Below are 21,525 nucleotides of genomic sequence, written 5' to 3' on the forward strand. Positions count from 1 at the left end.
TCTCTAAAGTGTGTCTCTTGTAAGTATACTATGGACACACTGGCGGAATGAAAGTCCCGTAGGGCAGCCGCCCTCCGTTCAGGCTTGTTCATTTAAAGAAATAATCGTAAGGTTGGCCGGTGCGAGTGACATTCTTAGGTACTGTCAGTCAGTCGTCAGTGTGGGAGGGGGAAGGGTGGCAAGGGGTCTGTAGAACGTCCGGGGCGGGGAATTACGGGTTAGACTAGGGGGTCCGCCGCGTCAGCGGCGTTAGGGTAGGGGCGACTGGGTGGTCCCAAAGACCTGTGCCTAGTGAAAGGCCTAGTGTCTTGTCCACCAGGTTGTGGCGTCTGTCCCTTAGGGGAATAGAAGGAAGGCCAAGGCCTCCGAGCGAGTCGTGGTCCCGCTGTTCGCGGTGTGTCGCGGGTGAGTCACCCTGCGGTCTCTCGTCGGTCCTAACTGTCCTATGCAGTCAGTCTCCCGCGTGTTCCCTTCATGGCTCTATTAGTCGCGGTGTCATGAGTGTGCGTGTCCTCGCCTGAGGTGTGTGGGGCAATTACATTTCGGCATCAACAGTCAACAGTAAATAAAACATAATAACTTCAAACATGGATTAGAATATTCAATCGTGTGTAAACGTTATGATGTGGTGGCACCTGTCCCATAGTGTAGGGGCCCAACCCCCAGGCGGCCCAGTGTTGTGCTCCCGGGGTCCGTGCCGGTAGGCCGGGGTAGACCCCACTGTATTACCCTCCTCCATCTTCCCAACCTGTGGGAAACATCCCCACCTCGGGTGCCCCCCCGCAGGGCCATCGTGCGTGCATTCCAATACCCGTCCGGTAGCCCGAGCGAGCCGGGTCCCCGCCCCCCCGCCTGCTCCTGGGTAGGTCGTCACAGGCTTGCTAGGGGGGACGGTTACCCGGCCCGATCTGCGGCCCCCGGCCTATGCCAAATAATTTATATGGTTACTAAACTCTTTACCTTCCTTTCTTATGTTAGACATAATTATTTTAATGGATAAATACTATGGTGACTGGTACATTGTCATGTTATGTGTTTTATGTTGTTTGTCATTTTGGACCTTCTTATGATTCTGATCGTATTTGATGGCAATTTATATAAATTTTATTTGTGAGGTCTATAAATATTAAATGTTTATATGTATTTGTAAATTATAAGGAAATAATAAAAATTATTAAAATCAAAGAGGAGGTGACATGCGAGAATCAGACTCAATTCTCACAGTGAAGGCTCCTCTGTTGGCTGTCAGGAAGATTTCTAAGCATCAATGTTTTAAATTTTAGACTAAAACTACAGGGTTACTGCACCCAGACAACTTCATTGAGATGTAGTGGTCTTGGTGGCTATAGTGGTAATTTACAATAAACCCAAACATCCCCCTGTTCAGAACACAATGCTTTCATCTTTCAAGTAAATCCATACCCCCCTAACAACAGTGTCCAGTGAAGCAGGAAGTCAATGGGCGGGATAAAAGGGTGGGCCACTGATGCGAATCACATGACCAGAACTGCCAAAAGAGCAAACATGCCTAAAAAGGGGGCATGTCTGTCCAATGAATTGGGAGGCCAGCCTGGCATCAGTGTCCCTATGTATCACAGTGTCAGTGTCCCCATGTTGCCCAGGCCCCTAGTCTCCCAGTGAGAGACATGGGGACACTGATGCCAGGCTGGCCTCCCAATTCATTTTAGGCATGTTTGCTCTTTTGGCAGTTCTGGTCATGTGATTTGCGTCAGTGGCCCACCCTTTTATCCCGCCCATTGACTTCCTGCTTCACTGGACACTGCAGTTAGGGGGGTATGGATTTACTTGAAAGATGAAAGCATAAACTAGAGAGAGATTAGCATAGAGGATGTGTCTTCTTATAGCTGCATCCTTTGAGTTTTCCTCCAACACCATCTGGGGACACAGACACTAGGGACACAAAGACAAGCAGACACAGACACTGGGAGACATGGGTACACAGACATTTGGCGACACTAAGACACTAGGGACACTGAGAAACACGGAACACAGACACTGAGAGACTAGGGGACACTGGGAGACATGGGGACACTGAGACACTAGGTACACTGGCTGGGAGGCATGGGAACACAGATACTTGGGGACACTGGGAGACATGGGGACACTGAGACACTAGGTACACTGGCTGGGAGGCATGGGGACACAGATACTTGGGGACACTGGGAGACATGGGGGCACTTGTGGACATAGACATGGGGACACTGGGAGATATGTGGACAAGGAGACATTTGGGGACATTGGGAGACATGGGGACACTGAGAGACATAGGGACACTAGGGACACAGAGACATGGGGTCACAGACACTGGCTGGGAGACATAGAGACATGGGGACACTGACACACTAGGGACACTGGCTGGGAGACATGTGGACACTGGAAGACATGGGTACAAAGACATTTGGGGACACTGGGAGACATGGGGACACTGAGACATTAGGGACACTGAGAGACATGGGGACACAGACACTGGGAGACTAGGGGGCACTGAGACACTAGGGACACTGGCTGAGAGACATGGGGACATTGGGAGACATGGAGACACTGTGTCCCTAGTGTCTCCATGTCACAATGTGTCTCCCAATGTCCCTATGTCTCACAGTGTCCCCATGTGTCTCAGCGTCTCCATGACTCACAGTATCCCCTAGTGTCTAAGTGTCCCCATGTTTCCCAGTGTCCCCATGTTTCCCAGTGTCCCCTAGTGTCTCAGTGGCTCCATGTCTCCCTGCTGCCTTTCCCCCCATCCTTCACTTACCTGAGCTGTAGGCTATCTCTGCAGGCTGGGAGCTGCTGTCTGGACTCTCTGTGCTGTGTAGCTGCTCCCCCGCGTGTCAGTGAGTAGAGAGGCAGGGAGGGATATGCTGTAACTTCCTATCGCTGGTTCTCTCTGCACACAGTGACCCCTACTGGCTGGTGCTGGTATTGCAGAATAATCTCCGTTTATACTGAGAAAAATATCTGCATTTGTATTGCCGGTATTACTGCAATACCAGCATAATAAATAAATACATAAAATATCAGTCAGGTGGCCGATTAACAGCGACCTAAGAGTAGTGTGTAAAAAAAAAAAAAAAAGTAAAAAATGTTTTTAGTTTTTTTAAATGGGCCTATTCCATGTGCCTGGGCCTGGGCCTGGAGCTGCAGCTCCATCAGCCCCCTATGTTAATCCGGCCCTTTCCATAATCCCAGAACTCAAGGGGGAGAGGGGGAGTTGTGTTTGGGGAGTGACACAGTACAGTAGGTTGTTAATAACCCATAAGGGTCTGAGGGTCCCAGAGGACAGATCAAGGGGAGATCAAGGGGAGAGCATAAAACCATAAAACTAAGTGCAGAAGAACTATACCACATTAACCAAGTAGACAACCAGTTACAGATTTGCATAGGATCACAAGTGGCCATTCGGTTAGTCGCCTCATCCTGGGGCCATTGAGCTTGCAGGCGTGAAGACAGCTATGTTGTCAACGTCCCACTGATGTACAGGTCTGTTCGGTAGTTTTAGCAGCCAGTCCCAGAGATTGAAGGAAGCTGTCAGCATGCGCCGCTGAGGAGAGTCTGTGCTGTTTGCCATTCCTCTCTGCCACAAGTGCCTGTGGGTTCCCCTACCTGTATTGAATTTGTGCTGTTCACAGTTAAGATGCCACTGTTCAGCATTGCATGCCACTGCAGCGAGGACCTGCTAAGATCCTGAAAGAAACACAGCAAGTGCTGCTCAAAAATGAATGGTGATTGGCCTTTGACTTGTGCCATAAATGTGTCCTTGTCAGTTCGTGAACGAAAACATATTATGACATCTCTGGATCCAGAGGACTTGCTTGTAGAGCTCTATGGGAGTCGGTATATCCCATCTAGCAGCGTTCCTTTTGTCTGTTTAGGTGTTAGGGTAGTGGAGAGTAGCCTCCTGATGAACTGTGGAAGCTCGCCAGCATCAACAGTGTCTGGGATCCCACGGATTTTTAAATTACCTTGCCTTGCCATATTTTCCACCTGTCCCACTTTTGCTGTTAATTCTGCACATGTATGGGATACCTCATGTAGTTGAGCTGCTGTGGTGTCTAGTTTGACTCCAAATGTCACAAACTCCGGAACCAGACATGCTGACAGAACACAGACACAGGAAGTGCAGTACCGATCCTTAGAGTGGCCGGGCTGTGCACACATAGTGAAGTCAGGATACAAGCCAAAGTCAGAGGGAACCAAATTGACAGAATAATCGATAAGTCAAGCCGAGGTCAGGGGTTAGAGAAAACAGGATAAACGGTAAGACAAGCCAAGATTCGTTAACCAGAAAATCAGACAAGCAGACAGAATATACGCGCTATTGGGCTATTAAAAGACCACAACAGGGGGGGGGGGCGGAGCTTGACAGCCAAGCTGAGCGGTCGCACTGCAGATGAGCTCCGGGCAAAACAGCCCAAAATCAGCCAAATTTATGGCAACAAGCTACATATTGCCTGCATTTCAGCCCCAGAGACAGGGGCTTAATATGGAGAAGATGCAAAACAGGGTCCACGACCAACACAGGCGACCACATCCAGGGGACAGACCTGAGGCCTACTTGCGGCCTACTCGAGAGGCATGGGGGAGGCGGCCGATCCCTCATCCGACTGCAGCCTATTCTACTATAGGTCTCCCCAGATCACCCTCCCCACGCCGGTGAGGGATATCCCGGCAATTAAAGCAAACAGTCCAGAACGAAGGCAACAACCTCAGATCAGCAGCAGCGCAGTACCGCTGACACATAACATGGCGTGAGCCATGTGGACACCAGCACCCAAGCCTTAGATCAGCAGCACCGCAGGACCGCTGACACATAACATGGCGGGAGCCACGTGGACACCAGCACCAGTGCTCCCTCCTACCTGTCACTCAGTGCAGCCTGGCTGGGCAGTATGGACTGTGGTACAGGAGCTTCCAGTACCCGGCTGGACTTAGTGAGCACTTCCTGTCAGTCCGGCCGGGTACAGGGTACAGGAAGCTCCTGTACCGCGGTCCGCGCTGCCCAGCCACACTACATAGAGGGAGGAGGCACAAAAGTGAAGGGAGGGGAGGAGAGATGGCACTAAGGGACACTAGAGGGGGACTCGGGGAGACAGCACTAAGGGACACGGGGGGGGGGGAGAAAGCACTTAGGGACACTGGGGGGACTTGGGGAGACAGCAATAAAGGACACTGGAGGGGGAGACAGCACTAAGGGACACGGGGGTGAGGGAAGACAGCACTAAGGGACATGGGGGGGGAGGAGACCACTAAGAGAAAGATGAGGGGTGAGAGACCAGTAAGGGAAAGATGGGGGGAGACCAATAAGGAAGAGATGGGGGAGGGGGGAGACTCTAAGGGGCAGGGTGCAGGGAGAGCAATAAGGGACAGGAGGGGAGATGAGATCACTAAGGGACAGGCGGGGAGGGGAGATCACTAAGGGATAGGAGAGCACTAAGGGACAGGAGGGGATGGGAGAGCACTAAGGGACAGGAGGGTAGGAGACAACACTAAGGGATAGGAGGGGAGACCGCTAAGGGACAGGGGGAGAAGTGGAGATGAGACCACTAAGCGACGGGGGAAGTGGCAGAGATCATTAAGGGATGGGGGGGAGTGTAAGACACACAGAGAGACTGAGGAAGGGGTGAATGAGAAGCACAGAAGGGCTGGTAGGGGAGACAGAGACACAAAGAGAGGCTCAGGAGAGAGACACACAGAGGGGCCTGGGGGAAAAGATAAACACCAAGGAGCTGGGAAGAGTAAGACACAAAGGGGCTTGGCGGATGTAGGAGACATACAAAGAGGGGGGATAAGAGATTCACAAGGGGCTTGTAAGAGATACACTAAACAGGGTGTAAGACACAAAACTTAAAGAAAAAATATTTAAAAAAAATATTAAAATAAATATAATAAAAATAAAGAGCTGCTCCCCTCTCAGCTACCTATCCTACCCCACAAGCCCTCTCTTTCACACTACACACATACACAATGCATGCCTACACACACCTGCACAGAAACATACAATGCATCCCTACGCACATACAGACACATTGAAACATACAATGCATCCTACACTCACACAGAAACACACAATGCATCCCTTACACACACATACAATGCGTACCTCACAAACACACACACACTGCTTCTCTTACACACACTTAATGCACCCATTACAGACACCCACTGCATTACATTACATACACATAAACACACCTTGCATCCCTTACACATACAAACACAGATTCACACAATGCATCCCTTACCCAAACTACATCCTTTACCCAAACTGGTATCCCTATACACTACATTCTATAAGAACACACACACATTACATCCTCTATAATAACACATAACACATAACACATCCCGTACACACATACACTCCCTTTGAGCGAACTCATGGGTGGACCTTGTAGGGATAAGGCTTGTAGGGACAATGGAGCTGATTCCTGTTCGTTGATTTTTGTGAGCACCACCTCCAGAGAACCTGTTTTAACACCAGACCAATGGAGCCAGACTGCAGCCTGAGCCCATCATCATCATCCTCTTGTCCTCATCTGGTGGTAAGTAGGCAATCCAGTATATTATTGGTGGCACTAATCTCTAATTTACCTCACATTAAAGGGATACTATAGTCACCAGAACCACTACAGCTTAATGTAGTGGTTCTGGTGTCTAACTTATCCCTGTAGACTTTTTAATGTAAACATACTGCCTTTTAAGAGAACACCCACTATTAGATAACATATGTAAGATATACGTTTTAGATTAATAATTGGATCTAACTATAGTAATGTAGGTGTAATTTTCGTATTCTTGTGATACGTATAAAATCCGCCATTTGTGGTATATATTCTTTGTTCTCTTGTAAACATGTGCTCAGTCAGGTATTCCAAGACTATTGTCTGACTGAGACTTTGCAGCAGCAAAATAATAAATTGCCTTTGTTCTTCAACGACCTGTGTCTGGAGTGTCCTTGTTTCATCTCTGACCCGAGTATTATACCACAGTATGTAGTATTAATGTTTCAATGCAGGAGTATGTTTGAATACTGAGATGTATGCACATATACTCATACACTGTCACAGACACTGCGATACACATGCAGATATACAGATACACAGACTAACACAGATACACAACCTGAAACACACATGCAGATACACAGACACACAGATGCAAACAAAAACACACACTGACTGCATATAGATACACACACTAACACACATACAGACAGATACACAAACTGACACATGCATTTACACAGGCACACAGATACACACTGACTACATATAGATACACAGATACACACAATGAGAACATACAGAAACACACTGACACACATACAGATACACAGACATACAGATACAAACAATGATACACAGATACACACACTGACACGTGCAGATACACACTGACCACATATAGATATACACTGACACACATGCCCATACAAAGATACACACACTGACTACATATAGATACACTGATACACACAATGAGAACATACAGATACACACACTGACATACACACAGATACCATCACTAACACACATGCAGATACACAAACATATACAAACAATAGCACACAGATACACACACTGACACATACAGATACACACTGACCGCAAATAGATACACACATTGATACAATGAGAACATACACACACGCAGATACATACACTGACTACATATAGATACACAAACAGACACACAAATACACTACCTGATACACATGCGGATACACACTGACCGCATATAGATACACACATACACACAACAAGAACATTCAGATACACAGAGACTACATATAGATACACTGACACACACGCTGACGCACATAGACACACACAGATACTCAACCTGACACACATACAGATCCACAGATACAAACACTATCATACATGCAGATACAAAGGCACACACACTGACACACATACAGACACACAGATACACAACCTGACACACATGCAGATATACAAATACAAACACTGACACATACAGATACACACACTGACTATATACAGATACACACACATATATATATACACTGACACATAAACACACACGGACACCATACAGATACACATACACATACTGACATATGTACTGACACAGATACACACACACAGACAGTCATACTGAAACAAACAGACATACTGAACCACACAGACACTGACAGACTTACACACACACAGACATACTGATACACTGACAGATATACTGGCACACATACACACAGGCCTACATACTGAAACACACATACACACAGACACTGACAGACATACATACATATTGACACGCACAGACACACTGAACCACACAGACACTGACAGACTCACACACAGACATACATACTGACACACACACATTCAGACACTCATGCAAAATTTGATAACCACCCTCCAGTTTCTTACCTTTTCCTGGAGGGTGGCTTCCCTGGGGTCCAGTGGGCTGGCTGGGAGATAAGCTCTCTTTCTCTCCTGGCCTGGCCCCCTCCGGAACAGCTGGTCCTCCTTCCTCCCCGGTTCCTGTGTCTATGGGAGGAAGTGATGCGCTGCTGTCACTTCCTCCCAGCCGGCTGCCGAAAAGCAAGGGGCCCGGTCGCGCTGTTAAAGCGCCACAGCGCCCAACCAGGCCCCTGCTGACACAGGTCACCGGATGGGCCCCCATAGTGTGCGGGCCTGCTGCCCACAAAAATTTATTTTGGGATCGGCGACCCCAAAAGACATTGTTGCGGGCAGAGGGCTAATGGGGCAGCTGCCTCTGGCCGCCCAGCAGTGACAGGACCCGGGGCAGTTTCCCCATTTGCCCTGCATTAAAGATGGCCCTGACTATAGTGTCCCTTTAATAAACCTCAGAGAGGTTTCCAATTTTGAAAAATAACAGATTTTATGCACTTAACGCCTAATTCTTATGGGAACATAAACATAGTTATTCACTAAAGTGTCAAAGTGAATTTCGAATTTAAGGTCAAAATAGCTGAACTGGAAAAAATGTCTAAGTCAACAATGCTTTCAGTTCAGCTACTCTGGCCTTAAATTTGAAATTCACTTTAAAATTCTCACTTTAGTAAATAACCTTGGCAATTGGATTTTTAATGCAAAGTTTTTTTTTTTATCACTAGCTGGTTACTAGTCTGAGACCAGACGTGCCACAAACATAACTGCAAACGTAGTTCTTTTACTTTTTGTTTTCTTCACATTGCCAGTAAGCATCCATTTACCTTGTTAAGTGGGAGTAACTCCCTGCACCTCCACTCTCATTGTTTTGAGCTACGGTGTAGGCGTGGCTGATTTGTTTGACTTGTGTTTATAAACTCCTGCATGCGCTTCTACATTTTTGATCGATTTCCAGAAATTTAAATGGCTACAGCTACAGGCAGGGGGGCAAGTGCCAGGGTGCAATGCAGGTAAGTATGCATGCATTCCAGGTGATAAAGTAACTTGCTGTAAACTAACAGGAAAACAAGTTTGTAGTTGCATGATTTGTGGCAGTGTAAGCTCGAGTGTGTATACCATTCTGGTGTGCAGGAGTCCAGCACGTGTAAATAAACTTGCATGCGATTTGGTGCAAAAAAAAAAACACGACCCCAAAACGCCATGGTTTGTCTGACATTTCTACATATAGTGAATATTGCACAGCGTTATTAATGTCACCATCTATGCCTCTTTCACGTTGACAACATGCATAAACTGTGATTAACTCTCCAACAAATTCCTTAAATTGTCCGATTTATTTATTTTTTCCTGTAAGGATGTGTGCTCTCTAGTTGCTATATGAATTTTAGCATGGTTTTGTAAAAAAATAGGTAATTAACCTCTAGAAAACATGTCTGCAGAAACTATTCTTACAACATCGCGTTGTGTTTCTATTTACACTAGTAGCACGTGGGGGGGGGGGGGGGGCTGACACTGACCTGATCTGGAGCGATGGGGTGGAAATACATTTTTTTTTTTTTTTTTTTTTATTTTTTTTCGTTATATATATATATATATATATATATATTTTTTTTTTTTTAAGTCCCTTTCATTCCAATATCCTGTATTTAGATTGGATGACTGCAAGTTGACACACCTCACCCATACTAACCGGACCATCAATCCATAATAATTCTGTTATTTATGTTCTGCTCCACACTGTAGCTGCTAAGCTTCAGGATAGTTTTGTTTTCTTTTGTGTCCTATTGTGACAGCCATGAACTAAAAGGAACACTATAGTCACCAGAACTACAGCTTAATGTAGTATTTCTGGTGTCTATAACTGTCCCTAATGTATCTTTAACATTTTAATGAAAACCCTGCCTTTTCAGAGAAAAGGAAGTGTCTTAAATTGGGTGATGGTAACAACCCCTGGATGTTGGGCTAAGGTAACATCCCCAGGATGTACTTGGAAACCAGAGTAATCTGAATGTACCTTTCCTGGTTAAATACATTATTATTATTATTATTATTATTTTTATTATTTTTATTATTTTTATTATTTTTATTATTTTTATTATTTTTATTATTTTTATTATTTTTATTATTTTTATTATTTTTATTATTTTTATTATTTTTATTATTTTTATTATTTTTATTATTTTTATTATTTTTATTATTTTTATTATTTTTATTATTTTTATTATTATTATTTATTAAAGCTTAGGAACACCTAGTAGCAGTCACTCACATGTCCATTAGAGGCGACTCTGCATGGAAGTGCTAAACATTTCTCCTAGAGATGCATTGATGCACTGGGCCTGCAGCACCAAAACTCGCTGGAAACTAGGTATGTTCTTTAATTCTAAATGGGTTTTTACACTTATGGTGTCATGATTACATGCTTGTATTATTGACACTATAATGTGCCTCTAAAACCTAATGCTTAGGGGCTTCTGTTGGCTCTTGAGCCAATACCTTCATTACTGGGCTTAGACCCAAGCAAGAGCTTCTGGCTTTCTGAAAGCTGTAATGGTGGCAGGGAGCAGCAGATGGCAGACACCTGGTAAGGAGTCAACCCACTGTAAAAACATTTGGGACAGGGGGCTCTTGTTTCATCACAACTATAACCTCCTGGTGTCTGGCTTTATTTTTTATTTTTTGTCTGACTTGGAATTATCCAGTTGGGCTGTTTCAGCCTCAAGTTTGCCGTTTCCATTTAATGTTTCAAAGTAAGCATATTTATCAATTACGAAACTCTCTGAATCTTGCAAAACAGCTCATCTGTCAATAGTCCAAGTTTGTTTGGCACATAACCTCGTTGGTGTCTTGTGAATAACTCTTGTATAAATACAAAATCCCTGCTGGTGTACCATTGGATACTAGAGTGTCACCCTGGGGCCACAGTCAGTGACCTGAGGCTGACAGATGAGCTAAGTGCAGCACCCACAACCCTATAAACTTGTCTCCCCCTTACATCTTAAAGGTTTCAAATACTATATTTTTTTCCTACATAGAATGACCGCAGAAAAGAACCATTTGGCCCATCTAGTCTGTTCAACTTTCTAAAGACACTCATTAGTCCCTGGCCTTATGCTTAACCCCTTGATGACCAGACTGTTAATTTAAAAAAAAGTGTTTTTTAAACCATTAACGACCAGGGCTCTTTACATTTCTGTGTTTGTGTTTCGCTGTAAGTTTCCTCTTACTCACTTACTGTATCCACACATATTAAATGCCATTTTTATTACCCTTAGTCTTTCTAAAGATACGATTATTTTCATATAACTTACTGTAAAAACTTTTTATAAAATATGATGGGGGAAAAAATGTAGGAAACCACTTTTTCTAACTTTGACCCCCAAAATCTGTTGCGCGTCTAAAACTGCCAAAAAACACATCCTAAATGGTGTCTAAATTTTAGCAGAAATGCCCAATGTTAACATGTGTTTTTTTTATTTATATATATATATATATATATATATATATATATATATATTGTTTTTTAAGTTATAGGGCCATAAGTACAAGTAGCACTTTGCTATTTCCAAACTTTTTTTATTTATTTATTTTTCAAAATCAACGCAAGTTACATTGTAACACGGATATCTGTCCGGAATCCCTGAATAACCCTTCACGAGTGTGCATATTGACACACATAGCAATTTAAGAATACATTTATGGAGAACTTTAAGGGTTACTGCCAAAAAACACCTGATATGTGTTCAGCAATATCTCCTGAGTACAGTGATACCCCCATGTATAGGTTGTGTTGTGTTCTCTGGGGGTTAAAAGACCTTATTTGGAGGGTGCGCATCTCAGATTTTCACTGCTGATAATCATGCACCCCAATATGTGTTCAGCAACATCTCCTGAGTACAACCGTGCCACAATGTACAAGTTTTATGGGTTTTTGCAAACTTACAGGGGTCAAATGTAGGGCTTTTCCATGTTTGCCCATTGAAATTTGCCAGATTGGTTTGCTGGGCCTGTTACCTTTGAGACTGTATGGCAGCCCAGGAATGAAAACGAACCCCATCATGGCATAACATATTTGTAAAAGTAGACACCGCAAGGTATTGCAAGTGGGATATGTCCAGTAATTTGTTGTGGCCACCTAACCACAAACACTTGCAAAGTTAGCGTGTGTTTTTTTTTTTTTTTTATATTAAAATATATATAATTTTTTTATTTTTTTTACCTAAACTACACTTTTACTGGCTATTTCATTGTCAAAAGTTTTACTGTTGTAAAAACTCATATTTGTGTTCAGCAAAATCTCCCGAGTATAACAATACCCCCCATGTATAAGTTTTATTGTGTTTTGGAAAGTCACAGGGTCAATATAGGTCTTGCCAGATTGGTTTGCTGGGTCTGTGTTGCCTTTTGAGACCATATGATATCCCAGGAATGTGAAATAATATGCATATATGATTTTTTATTTTGAGATGACGACTTCTTACAGCCCAGGGGACTGACAGCTCAGACAGTCCCCCTGCTGACCGCTCCTATTGCAGCAATGTGATCACATGGGCCGGGACTGCTGGGGTCTCCGGCAGTCTCCACTGACTGAGATCGCCATTCCAGGGCTCTTACTTGCTGTGGGTGGGTGTTTTTTTTATTTATTTAATTTTTTTTGGCCCCTGGGTCCTAAATTGGAGAGGGTGGATTATTATTATAGTATTGGTATTATCATCTTTGGCACTCAGTACAGGCAGAGCATCAGAAGCCTGCCTGATGGCTTCCGATGCTCTGCATCACTGCCGGGCTCCATGTGGAACAACCTGGAAGTTATCACTGGGGAGGGAGGGGTGGCGATCAACCAGTGTTCTCCAGCAGCCAGACATTGCTGCAATCCTGATCGCTTCCAGCACTCTAATTCCCTGAGGACGTGTCAGGTACATCCGTGGTCCTTAAAGACAAGTTTGTGTGTGTGGGTTTTTTTTTTTTTTTTTTTTTTTTTTTTAAATCTCTCTGAGCTAAGCAGGATTGGCTGAGAGCAGAGAGGTACATTAACTGCAGTATTGCCTATCATCTGTGCCTGGTCCTGATTGAAGCCTTGAAACTATATAGGAAGTAAAGGGGCAAAGCAATTGTAATGTTTAGCAGGCCTGAACTGTTTAACCCCTTCAGATAAGACCACCTTAACATTGTGATGGAGTGTCCCTTTAAGCTATAAACCTCCTATTTGACTTCTTGCTGACTAAAGTGACGCCATAGTGCCAGGAATATAAACTTGTATTTGTGATACTACAGTGACACAATTTAGATATCTAGACCCTTACCATTGTTAACCCATGAGAACTGTCCTTTAATCCAGAGCTGTGCAAGTCTGCAGCAGCAGACTCTGCCTTATTTGAGATCATGACATCTGATATTTCAGCCAGTCCATGCTTTTCCATAGAAAGTTTATTTTCATTTTTTTAAGGTTCTTGCGCATGCACAGCAAAATTTACCACTGCGGCAAGTGGTATCTCCTCAAATGCACTGAATCAATGCATCTTTATGGGGAACGTTCATACTCCATGGAGATGCTGCACATTGTCCAGCAATGACCTAGGACATCACTCTCTCACTTGAGGGGGAGGGCAGACTTTGGGTAGTACAAGGAGGCAGTACAACTTTAAATACAAATGAGGGAAATTGAGGCAAACTGCTGACCTGGCTATCATCTGCCTTACTTGGAGTTACGTTTGAGTTGGCTGTAACTACTTAAAAAGAGAAATCTTGACTCCTTTCTTTCAGGGCATTCAGCAGGGGTGCATGTCGATGGGGTCAAAACTGCAAGTTTTCTCATGAGCGGAAACCTACACAGATCTGTAGACACTTCCAGAATGGATTCTGTGGCTATGGAGAAAAGTGCAGGTAAAGAAACTGAAGTTGCAGACTCGTACTTGGTGTCACTGTCTGGTGACTCTGCAAAAATGTCTGACGGTGGGGGGTCTGTTGGCTGGCACAGAAAGTTGAGTTTACCTTGCCTGAACATGTTCCTCATGGGCGCCACAATATTGATTTGCTTGATCCTGATTTGCTTGACCCCCTGAAGGCTCTTGCCTTATCTGTATATGGTCTGTGATGTGTGGGTTTTTATTTCCCTACTTCCCCAGTTCTCTACCTGTCTACTTGTGAATGGAGTTAGTTCACTTCTAGGAAATGGGGACACAAGCAAAGTGTGTAATATATTATATATATATATATATATGTATGTGTGTATATATATATGTATGTATGTGTGTATATATATGTGTGTGTGTATGTGTATATATATATATATATATATATATATATATATATATATATATATATATATATATATATATATATATATATATATATATATATATATATATATAGTAACCCAGTTACCTGATGGTTCCAAAGAAATGATGAATGAATCAAAAAGAGCTGAAATGTCTTGTTTCTTGGGTATCTGATCTGCTGCTTTAGTCAGTACAAGCCATGCCTTGGCTTCAAGAGTGTCTACCAAAGTCTTGGTGGCACATCTAAGAGGCCTTTAATTCTTTAGACAATTGGATGTTAATAGAATCCTACAAATAACAAAACCTTCTACAGGACATCAACACTACAGTTTGCTGTCTGGGAGAACATAGCTGGATCATCAACTGCAGAAAAATCTCTGCTTACTGCTGTCAAAAGAATTCAATATTTGGGTCTAATCGATTCTACATTCATGAGTGATCCTGCCAGTAGAAACACTGAAGAAACTGACTCAGATTTTCTGGGCAAGAAAATTATGGCCCTTCGTTTAATGACCTCAGCTATTCTGGCTGTCAGATGGGGCAAAGGTCAGGATGGAGACCCTTGCAAACATTCTTTATCAGCAGTTTAAATCAGAGGAACAAATACTTTGGCATGTGCTCTGAACTGAGATATAAAGCAAGCAGACAGAAAAATTCCAGAGACAAATGGAAACAGACAGGGTAACACCCTTTAGACATTGTAGATAAGAAAATGCAGAACCTTAAAAAAAACAAAACAGACCCTCAACTACCTGGAGTTTCCATTTCACCTATATTTTCCTGTCATTGTCATTCAGAATCTTCTGTAATATTCTTGGAATCAGAGCGAAGCTGATGGCAATTTAAATCCTAACTTTTTTTTTTTGGGTAATTGAGGGTTGAAAGTTCTTTTCTTTTTCTCTGACAGTAGTGTAGTCCTGATTCCTCTCCAATATCAGATGGAATCCACAACCGCTTACTCAAGAGTTGGAATAAAAAAAAAAAAAAAAAAAAAAAATTTAATTGTCCCACATCTGCTTCTATTCCTCGATGTCAAGATCCTAAGAGCACCCAATAAATCGGATCTCTTCATGTGAAGCTAGCAGTTTTATGTACTGAACTAAAGAACTCTGAAAATTAAAACCCCCTTGTTGCTTTCGTTATCAAGAACATCCAAAGGGCAACTTGGTTTCTAAGGCTACATTGGCTAGGTGGATTAGTCTCTCTCGGACTTCTTTACAAAGGCAAAACTCATCCATAGTTTAATATAAATTTACACACTTTGCTCTGCATTTGTAACAAATCAAGATTGTTTAGTTTAATTTCAGTTTATTAAAATCAAAACCTACATGGCCCTGGCAGGAAAAAGTGTGGTGTGTGTGTTTAAGTTTGGCTTAAATTAAAGCAAAGCTCAAAAAAACTGGTTAGTTTTCTTTAATCTCTGTGTAGTTTTCCCTGCAGTGCTGTAAAGTGTTTTGCTGTTTTCAGCGGTGTAACTTTGCCTCCCGCTCTCACAATTCAGCATGTTCTGGATTTCCAGTCACTGACCAAAACGTACCTTTTGCAGCCACTGAAAATGGAGGCATTTCTTATCTAGTGTAAGGAATGCTCACAGCACAGACTGCACTGTAGTGCTCCTCTCCCTTCCTGTAATACATTCTCTTCCAGTCCCTGCCAACCACCCTACCCAGTGTTAACCCCCTCCCCTGCCAGTCCCTATTAATCAACCTCCTGAGACAGCTATAGAGAACACAAATCTCAATGTATTAGACATGTAAAGAGACTGAATACTATATATGATGCCTGATCTGGTGGGTGTGATGTGTCTGAATGCTGAGGACTTTTTAGAAGAGGCAGACACTGTGGGCATGTGTCGAGGGCAGTGAAGCTCAGGCACGCCCAGTAAGTAGAGAATCACTGCAGCATTGCCATTGTTGGACACATTATAGGAGTGTCGTTGCTGATTCGAATAGAGAGTGACTAGAGCAAGAAAAAATATAAAACTCCCTGGTAAATTTTATTCTGATATAAAGATTAGGGAATGGCTTTATTAGTCTCTTTAACCTGATGTTTCTTCTGCAGTTTCCTGCACCTCACTGCTGATGGTTCTTCTGATGCCCCTGCCCACAACGCAGGTCGTAGGGTTTCTGAGCCTTGCCTCCTCCCCTACTCTCATGACTCTCTACCTGGCCGCCGAGGATCTGAGCCATCAGTACCTAATCGGCTGACTGCTGGAGCAAGTTCTGGAAGACACCTGTGTTCCTTGGGTAGACCTGATTGGGTGCTGGCTCCAGAATTTGTACCAAGAAATGCAGGTATAGCTTGTGTGTCTACCACACTTATCCTCTCTAGATGTCTACTTTACGACACCAAGACTAATGGTACAAAGATTTATTGTGGGTGGTTTTGCGTTTTTTTTTTTTTTTTTTTTTTCATTTTTTATATTTTTTTTTTCTTCTCAGCCTCGGGCCTTGTGAGGTCAGTGTCTAGCCCCACCCTTCAAGAGGAACATTTAGATGACAAATGCAAGGAAGAGGCAAGAGCCCGAACAGTGGAAACGCTACAGTCTGAAACAGTTAGGACTCTTCTATAAAATTATATATCTCTTTAATTTTCACACTTACTAGAAATATGTTATCATCTTTCAGGATGCTTCAGAACTACAATATGAACGTAGCCGAAATGTGGTTTGTGGGATCTGCATGGACAAGGTGTATGACAAACAGGTGGCAGAAGAACGTATATTTGGGATTCTGCCAAACTGCAACCATGCATACTGTGTTGACTGCATCAAGCGCTGGCGAAAAACCAGAGACTTCAACAATGAAGTTATTAAGTGAGTGTTCTTGACTATAGTACACTGCAAAAGGAAAACCCAGATAATGACACTTCTATACAACAAAACATTTTAAACACATTGCAATGGCTTGTCTCGTGGTGATATTGCATGTCTGGAAATATATAGCCCTGCAGTTATGGCAATTTTTTTTTTTTTCTCCAATATTTTACCAATCTAACTACATAGTCTCCCCTTTAGAGGCTGTCCCCAGTGCCGTGTAAAGTCAAGTTACTTCATTCCCCACAAATACTGGGTTGGGGAATCTGATGAGAAGCTAAAACTTATAGAAAACTTCAAGGCAAAGACCAGGTGAGAAATACCTGTTACATTTGGGTTTGTCTTCCAGAACTTTACTAAAACAGAGCCTTGCGCAATTGGGTTTTATAGGTTTGAGACCTCTTGTAAAACTGCAGTCATTGTCAAATTGACTTAATCAGATCAGGCTGAGTTTGGTAACTGTTAATCTCTTGCAGCAAAATTAGGTGCCGTTTCTTTGTGCGTGGTAATGGCCATTGCCCCTTCAAATCAGAATGCATCTATCGTCATGAGCTACCATCTGGACATCAAAGGAGGAGGAGACGTGAACACCGCAGGCTCAGTGCAACTGCTCTGGTAACTGCAAACTGACTTTATTTGTACTCTGAGAAATGTAGGACATTTAAGCATTAATCTGCCTCTAAAGCACTTGTAACTTGTTTTGTAATCTCCAATTCAGAAATAAGTCCACAAGAATCTTGGAATTCTTGGAATAAAGGTGTATCATACCTTCCAACATTGGGAGGTATGAGATCCACACCAGTGGGTGGGTACTGGAGGGAACATTTGATCGTAATTTCTTCTAATGACATGCTTCCTCTGCTGCCAGAGGACAGTTTCTTGAGGTAGCTAAATATGGGATACAAGCATGGGCACATAGACATGGTCACCTTTTCATTCCCTGACCCATGTAAAGCCTAAGAATGGCTATAAAATCAAAGGGCAGTATATAGTGTCCCACTAGGGGAAACTAATAGTGGAACCTCCACTAATCAAAACGCAATGTATAACACAGAAGGGGGAGACTAACTAAACAGTACCATAAGGGTCCTAAACCTGGAGTGCTCTGAATCGCAAATACCCCAGTCCCCCTAGTATCCAACTAATGAAGGTAGATTAGGCGAGGAAAGGTAATAATTCAGAGGTACACAGAAGGAAGCCAGAAACTTGTCTGGATACAAAAAACTTCAAACTGCTTGCCATTGATACCTAGACACCATGGTCTGGCCACTAGTGTCTACCTAAACACTCTCTCCCTACAGACAATGGGTAAATGAAAAAAGAGATTACCTGAAGAATACCCATAGTGGTAACAAATGTGCTTAGAGAAAGGATTAAGAGGACACTCCAGGCACATTTTGGTGTATCAAGGTGCAGTCGTCAGGAGCATATGATATGAACAGCTTGTCATTCTATTTAAGTACCTGCTACTTATGAGACCAACAAATGTTTTAACTTGGGAGGTTCCTAGGGGTGGGCTACCTGTGCATGATGCCGCCCTGGATTGTCCAGCACATGAGCAATCATTAGCCAGCAGGTATATGCAGTTCCCAAGATGGAGAGATTGGCTCTAGAGGTGTTGGGACAGGGTATGTTATCCCATATTGTTAATCTGTGTCCCAGACAAAGTTACACCCCTTATCAAGGCCAGGACTGCCCCAATCCTGTCTGATATGACAGCAAGTGGTGGGGGTGGAGTGTATATGATCCAGTGTGAGCAGTTGTGCAGAGGGGGTGGAAACACATCAGAGCATGATCCAGCCAACCGGTATCGCTGATTCATCTAAATACAATTGAGCCATGTTACATGAGATGTAAAGCCACCCACGGTTTTGTACTATTGAAGGGTTATCCCCTTATTCTGGGAGCTCGCTACTAGGTGGCTAAAGTGGTGCATCCCACCAGCCTTTGACTTGCTTCTAGCCTGCACTCTGTTTACTCTAAATTTTCTTTAAGAATAGCTATATCTTTAACTCAACTCCCAATTAACTACAGTGGAACCTTGGAACTTAAACCATCTCATTCTCTAACAATTCGGAAGTCGAACAAATTTAAAGTAAAAAATGGCTCGTTACACCAACGATCTTCAGTACCCAAACATACAACAGAGCCATGTCTCATTTTTAAGTCAGACAATTATTATAAATTGTAATAATGGCTAACTGTAAACTTTGAGCAAGTTGAAAGGCAGGAACCACGCAAATGTAAGCTACTTATTCAAGTGATCTCTGCATTTTTAATGCATACATATAAATGTAAAATGCTGTCTTGGGGTCTGGAACGGAGTAACCAATTTTACATTTGTTCTTCTGGGAAATGTTTTGGTTCTCAAACACTTCGGGAATGCAAGTTTGAGTTCAGAGGTTCCACTTTATATTGGTGTGTGTGTGGGCCAGCTAAAATACATACATCACTCAGAATGGCCCAAACTTATCTTACAGCCAACCTACATATTCACTGTAGAACTATTTATTTAAATAAAAATAAAAAATAATACTTTTTTAAGCAAAAGTCCCAATGTACACCCTAAGAACTAGGGCTGGGCATGCCTATGCATACTCAGAAACAAAAATCAAGACTGCAGAACAGGTCTCCTAAATTGGGACAGTCAGGAGGCCTGGCGTAAACAACCATTGGTGGTTAGCAGTTTAGCCTTGGTGAATGTGTCATTGACACTAGGCTTGCAGTGGCGGGTAACTTTTTACAACCTGTGTAGGACTTTACGCCATGTATGAAACTCTTCTAATATATTTTTATATATTTTTTTTTTTTTCCAGTCCTACTCTAATATGGTGGAGATATTTGAGGAAGAGTGCTCTGATGAGGAGTACGTAGATCTTCTCCACTGTGCGCTCACACTTGCCCTCGTTGAAGATAACCTTGAGCTGAACTTGGGTTTTCCTCACGTTGAAATCCTGTGGGGTGAATACAGTGATTCTGACTAAATGTCCACTATTCATGTGCCTGAGTTTTTAATCTCTAATCCAGTAATACAAGCCCCTTACCCCACACAAGTGTTTTTTCTAACTTATCTACTTATAAACTTGTTTTTGTTTTTTTCTTTGTACTAACTTTGTCCCTGGGTTTGTCTGTAGCAGTGCTTTTACAGCAGGCAAAGGAGAAGAGACCCATAAGGTATTTAGTCAGAACAATAGTTATTGTAAAAAATAATTTTACCTGTTAAATGGAAAAAAAAAAGTTGAATAAAGATGTATTTAAACTAGTAAGTGTTAATTTCACCAACATATGTGGTGATTGTGATTTTATGTTCTGTATAGCTTGGGTCCATTACCACTCTAGAGGTTCTACTAGGATATAAAACTAACTTTGAACTGAACAGGGGTATGGTTTAGATAAAGATGGTTTATTTTGCCAAAGAAACCATAACGGTCAATGATGAAATGAGGGCAAGAAATTCTAGGAGGTCTTGCTGAATTAGAGTTTGCTTCTAAAAACTGAGTAAGCCAATAACTTGGCTTACCATCAAATTGTATCAACCATGAGCTGTGGGATGCATCAGTCTGAAAGTGCTATGGGAATAAACTTCAAACTCTGCTGTAGATTCAAGCATGTAATCCTGAAAGGCTTGCCATGCCACTGGGTTTTATGGTAGAGAAGACTTAATCCTAGTTTATTACTAAAGTAAACTGTATTGGAAATGGCAACAAAGTAAAAACTGATGAACCTTCATGTTGGCTTTGCTTCAAATTCAGTTAACTGTATATAAATTCCATACAGCTTTCATGTTGAATCACCCTGCTTGGCTTTTATATTTCTTGCCATGGGGTACCCCATCTCTCAGGGTTTTCCCCTGAAATATAACTTGTCTTGGCATTTGTATTTTTGCATGCATACAAACTTGTACTGCAGATAAATGCAACAGACATTGTACATGAGACAGGACAAGCACTTAAATTATTTTAATTTTTTTATTTTGTTTAATCTCAGTTTTTGTTTTGCAGTGGTAGTCATAGTGGCAATAATATATGATGTA

The 21,525-nt window shown here is 42.7% G+C and overlaps 1 protein-coding gene across 2 annotated transcripts; it reads left to right on the forward strand.

Moving 5' to 3' along the window:
* Positions 1–9,338: 9,338 nt before the first annotated feature.
* Positions 9,339–20,705, forward strand: LOC134590506 (E3 ubiquitin-protein ligase makorin-1-like). Of its 2 annotated transcripts, none has more exons than XM_063444406.1 (8): positions 9,339–9,409; positions 14,163–14,282; positions 16,739–16,971; positions 17,119–17,192; positions 17,305–17,492; positions 17,694–17,804; positions 17,969–18,107; positions 20,309–20,705. In XM_063444406.1, exons 1-8 carry the CDS (start codon positions 9,363–9,365, stop codon positions 20,474–20,476), a joined length of 1,080 nt encoding a protein of 359 aa, XP_063300476.1. In that variant the 5' UTR covers positions 9,339–9,362; the 3' UTR covers positions 20,477–20,705. The 2 variants fall into 2 exon arrangements, with proteins under 2 accessions (XP_063300476.1, XP_063300475.1); XM_063444405.1 differs by having other exon boundaries at positions 17,119–17,231; positions 20,309–20,704.
* The last annotated feature ends 820 nt before the right edge of the window (positions 20,706–21,525 follow it).

The sequence above is a fragment of the Pelobates fuscus genome, chromosome 1 (assembly GCF_036172605.1).
Source record: "Pelobates fuscus isolate aPelFus1 chromosome 1, aPelFus1.pri, whole genome shotgun sequence".
Taxonomy (NCBI): Eukaryota; Metazoa; Chordata; class Amphibia; order Anura; family Pelobatidae; genus Pelobates; species Pelobates fuscus.